This window comes from Arachis ipaensis, chromosome B04 (assembly GCF_000816755.2).
Source record: "Arachis ipaensis cultivar K30076 chromosome B04, Araip1.1, whole genome shotgun sequence".
Taxonomy (NCBI): domain Eukaryota; kingdom Viridiplantae; phylum Streptophyta; class Magnoliopsida; order Fabales; family Fabaceae; genus Arachis; species Arachis ipaensis.
Genome location: NC_029788.2, coordinates 48,027,921 through 48,038,281, shown reverse-complemented (window position 1 = coordinate 48,038,281; position 10,361 = coordinate 48,027,921). Strand labels below are relative to the sequence as shown.

The following is a 10,361-nucleotide window of genomic DNA, read 5'->3' as shown; positions in this document are numbered from 1 at the left end:
TTGTTTCTTCACCAGGTTAGGTGTCCAACTTCCATTTAAAAACTTTGAGATGGAGGTGTTGCGGTCTTCTAACCTTGCCCCTTCTCAGTTATACCGAAAATCTTGGGCATTTATGAAAAATGTACTAGCTCCTATGCAAGAAGTTGGATGTACGACCTACTTTAAACATATTATTCTATCTCTTTGTTGCAACCATACCCTATAGTTCAACAAAGAAGTCGGGGTGGATATCCTTACGAGATGTACAAGGTCGGAAGGTTTTCTCTATCTTTGAAGATTCTTTTCATGATTTCGAAAATCACTTTTTTAAAGTCTGGGGTGATGAGGGTGTCCGACATTTCTTTTTGCCCGAGAACCAAGAACCTCCTTTTCCCTTATACTGGCAAGATACCCTTATAACCGTTAGGTGTGATCTAGCTGAGTTAGATGACCTAGAGAGGGGTGTTGTAGATTTTTTGTTGTGTATATGGGGCCAAGCTCTGATGAGGGAAAATTGATTCCGCACAAACTAACTGGCAATTGTACCAGGTCACATCAAGTAGTAAAACTCACGAAAGTGAGGTCGATCCCACAGGGATTGATGGATCAAGCAATTGTAGTATGGTGATTAGTCTAGTTAAGTAAATATTGATGAATTGAGTGGAATTGGATTAACAGAAAGTAAATTGCAAGAAATCTAAAGTGCAGAATGTAAAGAGCTTGAAAAGTAAATGGCAAGAAGCTTAAATGACTAAAACATAAAGTGCAAGAAATTAAAAGAACTAAATCTTAAATTGCAAGGAATGTAACTAATTGAATCTTAAAGTGCAGGAAAATAAAAATGCATAAACTTAAATAATCAGAAAACTTAAATTGCACAAATTATAAAGGAAATTGGGTGCAGAGAATCAAAATAGAGATGGACCATGTAAACTGCAGTGAAATCAGAGATCTAAGTTGAAAAGAATTCAAAGAAAATGGTTCATTAGGGATTGGAGATATCCTAATCCTTCATAAATCAAATGGGTCTCAACTCCTTTCTCAATCATATGAATAGATCTATGGCAGATTGAAATTGATTGGATCCCAATTCCTTGGCAATCCTATCTCTCTAATCACAATCAATCTTGCCAATTCCTTGATCTAATTGTCATGAGAAGAGGTTAAGTGCATGTCTCTCATCCATAAGCCACACTAACTCTCAAGATCTCAATTCCTCCCGAATGGTGTTGATCAAGAGAGTAGTGAAGGATAGAGCTCCAATTCTAATGCAAGTGATTCCCCTTCTGAGGCTCACACAAGCATTCAATTAAATTAAACCCCCTTTTCGAAGTGAGTAATTCACAATCAAAATAGAAGTTATCCTATAGCTACACAAATGAATTGAGAAGAAGAAGAATTTCATTGATTCATTGGAATTACAATAGAGCTGCTCCCCCTAATGAATCTGGGGTTTAGTTCATCATCGCTCTAATACAAAACAGAAAGAAAAGAAAATGCAGAAAAATTGCAGAAAAGGAAAATATCTGTGAAAATGAGTGCAGGATTTCCCAAATGGGTTCCCCGACTCCTTAGCCTTCCAAAATCTGCTAGCTAGCTTCCGTTTTAAATCAAATTCCCCATTATTTATACACTTTCCAATTCAGTCTTCAGGTACTTAGATTGGGCTTTTTAGCATCTGTTGAAGCAGGTCAGAATGGGTCTGTGTTGGTACTTTTTTTCTGCTTCAGGAGAACGTAGCGTTCTTAAAGAGAGCGCAGCGCTCAGGTACCCACGTGTACGCGTCTTCTACGCGTGCGCGTCGTCACTGGTTCAGTACTTGTCACGCGTACGCGTGATGCATGCCCACGCGTCCTTTGGTAGCGCTCTCCTTGAGAACGCAATGCTCGCTTTGAGAACGCTGTCCCACGCGTATGCGTCTTCCACGCTACCGCTCCATCCACGCGTTTTCGCGATCCTCCACTATAGCCCCACCCATGCGTATGCGACACTGACACGTACGTGTCGATAGCCAAAGTTGAATCCCAATTTTGAAAGTTTTCGCAGGTGCTCGTTGATGAAGAGCGTAGCGCTCTTGGCTTGAGAGCGTAGATCACACCCACACGTACGCATCATCTACGTGTTCGCATGGATCTTCCAAAATGCTTGTTCTATGCGTGCGCGTCTTGTAGGCGTGCGCGTCACTGAAGAGCGTAATGTTCTTTGAAAGTGAGCGTAGCGCCAAGGCTTATGCTGCAGGGGAACGTAGTGTTCTCCAAATAAACGTAGCGTTCCTCTGCCCTGCTTCTTTCTCTATTTTTTCCTTGCATCTTTTCATCTGTCATCAATCAACCAAATGCAATCAAAGCCTTGCCAAAATCATAAGATTTGCATCACTTTACAATAATCAAATAAATCTTGCATAAATCTCATGGTAATGCATAAAATTAACAATGTTTGATTGAATCAAGACAAGCATGAAATTTCAATCCAATCACTTACTTATTGCTCAAGAAGATGCATGAAACCTAAGGAAAAAAAGTAAAAATGCTAGTAAAACTAGTCTAAGATGACTTGTCATCAAGCTCCCCATTTGGATACAGAAAGATATTTGGGAGATCCCAGCCTTCTAAAGTTTGATCTCGATAGTTCTTTCTTCCTTTACTTGTTGAATTCTATTATTTGTAAGTGTTGTTTCTGAGTGTGTTTGATTTGTTTTGTAGAAAGTCTAGCTCTAAAATCAGCCCTAAAATTTCTTTAGAACACCATGAAGACAGTCATTGCCAAGATTCTCCAGTAGCAAAAGGAGGTTAGGGCCAGATCTTCTGTCTGATCTTCCCCTAGGAAGTCGGGATCAGGTCTATCTGAGCAGAAGGTCGTCATTCCTACTCTTCTCTCCAAGGTTATCCCTCCTGAGCCTTCCCCTACGTGTCCTTCTTCCACCAAACCTCCCTTCAAGAAACAGAAGTTGGATGACAATGAGAGCATTTACTCAAAGAGTTTTGGCGCCCTGGCATGGGGAGGGGGGAAGAATGTCCTCCCTTTCTACCACCTGAGCACGGATGATGTGGCTCATTAAAACCACCTCCATTACTTGGCATGTGGAGGGCTTCGTATGGTTGGAGTGTGTACTACTCTAGCCAGGGAGTTGAGGAACTCTCCCATTCAAGCGACGGCGAGTGTAACACCCTACCACATAAAATCTTATGCTTAAGTCATAAGACAGAGGTGGTGAGGTATTACGACCTCTAAAAACAAAATTATATATATAATATAGTGAAAAAGATTTATAACTATGAGCCTTTGAAGAAAGGGTAAAGCAAAATCATTTAATCGAAAAGCACAATGCTCACGAAGTGATAAAGTAAATGAAGCAACATAAAAGTAAGCTGACATGGATATAAATAAATGAGAGTTCCAAGGTACAAATATCAAAGCTCAAAACTCGGCTCGCGAAGGCTATATCGGCCAGAGCACATATGTGTATATACGGATATATAAGAGAATCCAAAAGAACCCAAAATTCAGAGTTATAGAACCTGTTTCTCTAAAATAACCTCTAAGAGAAAGTTAACACATCATATATATAATAAGTGGAGATAATAAGTATCTATATAAATACATATAACCAAAATAAAGTTCCAACAGCTCAAAGATCTTCGCTATCAGAAGCATCCAGCATGCCTCAACGAGGTCCTCACATTCTACATCTGAAAATGACAAAAATTCGTATGGGGTGAGAACCAGAGGTTCTCAGCATGGTAACAGTGCCCACATATCTAACATATAATGTCCTGGGAAAGCCGGAGGCAATCTTAGAACTTCTGACATATAATTAAATCTTATAAACAAAACTAAACCATAGAATAAAATAGACAACTAGCTAAGGGTCTTCAGTCTATCTAAAACTCTCCTTTCCAACTTTTCTGAACCTCCCAACCACCACCGGAATCAAATGTTACAAACACAATTATTACATACAAGGAAATCATAGATAGAAAGCATATACAACAAATAAACAAGTAGCAAATAGTTTATGCAATCACTTAGGCAATCCAAATAAGGCATACCAAACAAACATATAGATGCATATGATGCATGCCTGTCCTATTGGCTGATGAGTCTCATCTGTCGGTTATAAATCCAACCCGATAATTCCTGGTAGCTAACCATTGGACTGTCCTTCTGTTGTGCATCCCCTAAACTCAAACAATTCATAATTATAATCAATCAACATACACCAGTGTTATTCCACGGGGGCGAGCTCATCCGAAACTTTCACAGTGTTCGGCCACACTTACGACATAGGGTCAGCAAAGTATCGAGTCTCAACTTGGAGTACGTGGTGGCTAGCCACTGCTTTCACCAGGAAAACTTGTATCTCAGATATTTGGAAGTGAAACAATCACATTATCAAATTAGTAATCATACATATTCATGCTCAGCCATAATTCAATATTAATACAGCCATCCAGCTCATAACTGATGACTTGCATCATCTACCTCTTTCTCTTTTTTAAAAGGACCATAGAAATAGTGAAATCTCATTCAACTAATGTAATTTCATGAACTAAATGATGAATTTTATAGTACATTTCTTTGAAATGAGTTTTGTTTGAATTTTAGGTGAAAATAGCATCAAAAGAAGAAGGAAACAAGAAAGAGAAGCTGGGCGTGCCACTTGGCGCAAACGCCAACAAATTGAGTGGGTGTGGCACGCTAGCTATCAAGTTCAGAGAGCAAAGTGAAAGAAATACAATGGGTGTGCCACTTGAGATCGAAGGCGTGGCACGCCAGTTAACAAGTCTAGAGAAGAGTCCATGAAGCTTTCAATGGGCGTGGCACGCCAAGGCCAGGCGTGGCACACCAAGGAGATAAAGCATAAGGGGCGTGGCATGCCAAGGCCAAGCGTGACACGTGAACTTTAAACTCCAGAGAAGGGACAACAAAGCTTCAGTATGGGTGTGGCACGCCAGGGCTAGGCGTGGCATGCCAACTATAAATTCCAGAGAGCATTAGTGAAGACCCATAATGGGCGTGGCACGCCAGGCTGGGCGTGGTATGCCAGGCTGGGCGTGGTATGCCAGGCTGGGCGTGGCACGCCAACTTCATCATCCACAAGGTGTGTGCCTGATGCCAGGGCATTTTGGCCAGTTTCACTGACCTTTTCTTTATGGTTTTAAGGTAGTTTCATGCATTTTCTTAGGAAATAAGCAAGTTTTGGGTAAATAATCACTTACATCTTGATTCAAGCAAACATTGTGAATTTTACATGATTTCATGAGAATTATTCATGAATTAAAGGACAAATTGAATGATGCATGTCTCATAACTTGGATTAGAGCTTTGATACACTTTATTGCTTGATTTCAGGATAAAGGAAGCAAGGAAGAACCACGTTAGTCTAGCTAACGTGACCACTAACATGGAATGAAGGCTAGCTTGCAACGTTAATGAGAAAAGTAATTGCCAATAATGCCTTCGTGAGCCATCATAGCCCACGTCAGTTGCCACGTTAACATAACTATGTTAACGTGGAAGCTAACGTGGAAGAAAAGTAGAACTCCAACGTTAGTGGTAAAAGTAAGTGCCACTAACGTTCCAAAAGGGGCAATTGGCCACGTTAAGAGCCACGTTAACTTAGTTAACGTGAGCTCTAACGTGGAAGAAGAAGAAGATGCCAACGTTAGTGACACTCACCTTTGTCACTAACGTTGGACTAAGCCCATATTGGCTACGTTAAAAGGCACGTTAACCTAGTTAACGTGGACTCTAACGTGGAGGGAGCAAGAATCACCAACGTTAGTGACACTCACCTTTGTCACTAACGTTGGATTGAGCCACTATGAGCCACGTTAGTTGCCACATTAATTACATTAACGTGGAAGCTAACGTGGAGAAGAGGGATGATGAGCCAAGGTTAGTGACACTCACCTTTGTCACTAACGTTGGAGATGGCTATCAATACCACGTTAGAAGTCACGTTAACCTAGTTATCGTGAACTCTAACGTGGGAAGTAGGGGCATTCTGAAGCGTTAGTGACAAAGATAAGTGTCACTAACGCTCTCGAAGATTTGGCAAGCCTACGTTAAAGGCCACGTTAACTATTCTAACGTGAACTCTAACGTAGGGAGAAAGGGGAACTCTCAACGTTATTGAAAAAGGTAAACCCTAATAACGTGCACGAAGGACCAAGAGGCAACATTAGTGGTCATGTTGGTGCCACTAACGTTGAAGTTAACGTGGACCACTTTGGGTTCGAAACGTTAGTGAAAAAGGTGATTGTCACTAACGTTCTTAACCCCACATTTTCACTTAACATTAACACCACTAACGCCCTAAGCTAAAGTCCCTGCCTACTTCACACTTTCTTTGCAAGTAAAGCTGAGCCCACTGAAGAAGATAACTGCTTCAACTCAAGATCCAAAGGCCCATATCCAAGACTTGAAGAGCCAACTAGAAGATCAGAAGAATAGTATAAATAGGGAGAGCTTTGAACTAGAAAAGAGCTTTTGGGCATTATTAGAATTACTCTCTGTATTTTTACTTTCTCTGCACTTCTAGTTTAACTTTCATAATGTACTCTCCATCTTTGCTTTCCATTCCCAGAGCTATGAACAACTAAACCCCTTTCATTGGGTTAGGGAGCTCTGTTGTAATTTGATGGATCACTCACTTTCTGCTTAGTTCAACTAGAACATTCTTCCAATTAAAGTTGCTTGACCAATCAATCCCTGTGGGATTCGACCTCACTCTACTGTGAGTTTTTACTTGACGACAATTCGGTATACTTGCCGAGAGAGATTTGTTAAGGGACAAGTTTCCGTGCATCAGTGCCACTTGAGGTCGAACCCAAGAGGAGAATGCAAGGCCATCACACTAAGAAGTGGGAAGGTGGTGAATGAGGCATCCTCAAGTCATAACTTGCAAAAAGAAGAGGCTACAAATGACTCAGAAACCAAGAAGGAAGCAGAGACACTTGATCCATCTCTACTAAAGCAAGTCTTGAAGCTTTATGTACCAAATGCTCCCTACCCACAAAGGCTGGGAAAAGATGGGAAGGACAGCCAGTTTTCTAGGTTCTTGGATATCTTTAGGAGGCTCCAAATTAACATACCTTTTGCTGAGGCATTAGAGTAAATGCCCCTCTATGCCAAGTTCCTAAAGGAGCTTATAACCAATAAAAGGAATTGGGGAGAAAAGAAAAATGTGGTGCTCACAGAGGAATGTAGTGCCATCATACAAAAGAAGCTTCCCCAAAAGATGAAGGACCCTGGGAGCTTCCAAATCCCCTGCATCATAGGAGATATTAGCATTGAAAAAGCATTGTGTGATTTGGGAGCCAGCATCAATCTTATGTCCTTAGCCATGATGAAGAGAATAAGAATTAAAGAGGCCAAACCAGCAAGAATGGTACTTCAATTAGCTGATAGAACATTCAAGTTTCCTCATGGAGTGGTGGAGGGGATTATCCCTTCAATGTGCATGCATAAAATCCTTCTTGAGGAAGATGCCAAGCCCTCAAGACAGCCACAAAGAAGTTTGAATCCATCAATGAAGGAAGTCATATAAAAAGAGGTGCTAAAGTTGTTGTAAGCAGGGGTGATTTACCGCATCTCAGTTAGCCCTTGGGTGAGCCCTGTTCAAATAGTTCCTAAGAAGGAAGGAATCACAGTTGTGCCAAATGAAAGAAATAAATTGATACTAAGAAGAACAGTGACTGGATGGCGCATGTGCATAGATTATAGGAAGCTCAATGAAGCCACAAGGAAGGACCATTTTCCTCTGCCCTTCATGGATCAAATGTTGGAGAGGCTTGCTGGACATGAATACTACTGTTTCTTGGATGGATACTCATGTTACAATCAGATTGTAGTAGACCCTAAAGACCAAGAGAATACTTTCTTTACTTGCCCTTATGGTGCTTTTGCATATAGACGAATGCCCTTTGGATTGTGCAATGCACCTGCCACAATCCAAAGGTGCATTCTGTCCATTTTTTCTGATATGATTGAAAGGTTTATTGAAGTTCTTATGGATGATTTTTCTATGTTTAGTGATTCATTTTCTAAATGCTTACAGGACTTTGCCTTGGTGCTAAAGAGATGCCAAGAGACTAACCTAGTTTTGAACTGGAAAAAATGTCATTTTATGGTCACTGAAGGGGTGGTCCTTGGCCACAAAATCTCTAAGAAATGCATAGAGGGGGACAGGGCCAAGGTGGAAGTGATTGAGAAATTATCCCCACCTTGCAATGTCAAAGCAATTGGGAGTTTCTTGGAGCATGCTTGGTTTTATAGAAGGTTCATTAGAGACTTTTCAAATATTGCTAAACCTTTAAGGAACTTGCTTGTCTCTAATGTACCTTTTATCTTTGATAGAGAATGTATGCAAGCCTTTGATGACCTTAAAAATAAACTCTCCTCTGCATCTATTATAGCACCACCTAGCTGGGATTTACCTTTTGAATTGATTTGTGATGCATCAGATTTTGCTATTGGTGCTGTTTTAGGACAAAGGAGAGACAAGCTAGTGCATGTCATCTATTATACTAGCAAGGTTCTAAATGAAGCCCAAAGAAACTACACCACAACAGAAAAAGAACTCCTTGCTATAGTTTTTGCATTTGATAAATTTAGATCTTACCTTATTAGTTCTAAAGTCATTATGTTTACTGACCATGCAGCACTTAAATACTTGCTAACTAAGCAAGAATCCAAGCCTAAATGATAAGATGGAACCTAATACTCTAAGAATTCAACATTGAAATTAAGGATAGAAGTGGAGCAGAGAATAAGGTGGCTGACCACCTATCAAGGATCCCACATGAAGGAGAAGAAGTACATAGCCCTGGGGTGAATGAAAATTTTCCGGATGAACAATGGATGATGATCCAAGAGACTACATGGTTCACAAATATTGCCAATTTCAAGGCCATTGGAGAATTACCGTCTAACATCAACAAGCACTTGAGAAGGAAGCTCATCAATGATGCCAAGCACTATATTTGGGATGATCCTTACCTCTTCAAGAAATGTGCTGATGGTATCCTAAAAAGGTGCATCTCTCATGAAGAAGGACAAGAGGTTCTTTAGCATTGCCATGGATCCACCTATGGAGGACATTTTAGTGGAGAAAGAACTGCAGCCAAGGTATTGTAATGTGGTTTCTTTTGGCCTACAATATTCAAATATGCAAAGGAATTTGTGACAAGGTGCAATGAGTGTCAAAGAGCTGGAAACCTACCCAAAAAGAATGAAATGCCACAAAGATTTATCATGGAGTTGGAGTTGTTTGATGTATGGGGTATTGATTTTATGGGACCATTTCCAACCTCATTCTCAAACAATTACATATTGGTGGCTATGGATTATATGTCCAAATGGGTAGAAGCCAAAGCTACATCAACAAATGACAACAAAGTAGTGATCAAATTCTTGAGGAAGAACATATTTAGCCGGATTAGGATTCCAAGAGCTCTTATAAGTGATGGGGGGATCTCACTTTTGCAACAAGCAACTTGAGACACTCCTCCTAAAATATGGTGTCAAGTACAAGGTAGCAACCCCATACCACCCACAAACCAATGGTCAAGCTGAAATTTCAAATAGAGAGCTCAAGCAAATCCTTAAGAAGACTGTTGGGAACTCAAGAAAAGATTGGTCCAAGAAGCTAGACGATGCATTGTGGGCTTATAGAACAGCTTTTAAGACACCCATTGGTATGCCTCCATACCAATTGGTATTTGGAAAGGCTTGTCATTTACCAGTGGAGCTTGAACATAGAGCATTTTGGGCTCTAAAGAGGTTGAACTTTGATAATCAAGCAGCTGGGGAAAGAAGATTGCTACAGCTCAATGAATTAGAAGAATTCAGATCTCAAGCTTATGAAAATGCCAAGATTTACAAGGAGAAAGCAAAGAAATGGCATGATTAAAAGCTAGCAAGAAGGGAGTTTGTAGAAGGTCAAAAAGTGCTATTGTACAACTCAAGGCTCAAGTTTTTCCCAGGGAAGTAGAAGTCAAGATGGTCTGGACCATTTACAGTCATCAAGGCTTCTCCTTATGGTCATGTGAAACTTATGGATGACAAAATACAGAGGACTTTCACTATCAATGGCCACAGGCTTAAGCATTACTTGAGGGACTCATTGGATGAGCAAAGGGTAAACTATAACCTCAGCTAAAGAGGAAAGATCGTGTAGCTAATGACGTTAAAGAAGTGCTAGTTGGGAGGCACCCCAACACTCATATCCTTTCAATTTCATGCTTTCTAGAGTAGTTTATGTTTAGTCACTTAGATTGTTTCAATTTCAGTCCAGTTGTTAGATTAATTGGTTGATAGTTTCCATGATTTAAGCTCCAAAAGTTTTAGCATGCTGGAAGTGCAACCTTGGTTGCCAC

At 40.4% G+C, this 10,361-nt stretch overlaps 1 protein-coding gene across 1 annotated transcript; it reads left to right on the top strand.

Annotated features, from left to right (window-relative positions):
• LOC107636439 lies at window positions 7,100-9,483 on the top strand. The gene is made up of 4 exons (XM_016339947.1): window positions 7,100-7,499; window positions 7,581-7,941; window positions 8,739-9,045; window positions 9,160-9,483. The coding sequence occupies exons 1-4, from the start codon at window positions 7,100-7,102 to the stop codon at window positions 9,481-9,483; spliced, it is 1,392 nt and encodes a 463-aa protein (XP_016195433.1).

Excerpts from the sequence above, each read along its gene's own strand:
- LOC107636439 (XM_016339947.1), top strand. The coding sequence starts at position 7,100 with ATGCCCCTCTATGCCAAGTTCCTAAAGGAGCTTATAACCAATAAAAGG. Across the intron at positions 7,500-7,580 it reads CTCAAGACAGCCACAAAGAA|TTAGCCCTTGGGTGAGCCCT; the intron begins GTTTGAATCCAT and ends ACCGCATCTCAG. Across the intron at positions 7,942-8,738 it reads GCACCTGCCACAATCCAAAG|AAGTGGAGCAGAGAATAAGG; the intron begins GTGCATTCTGTC and ends AATTAAGGATAG.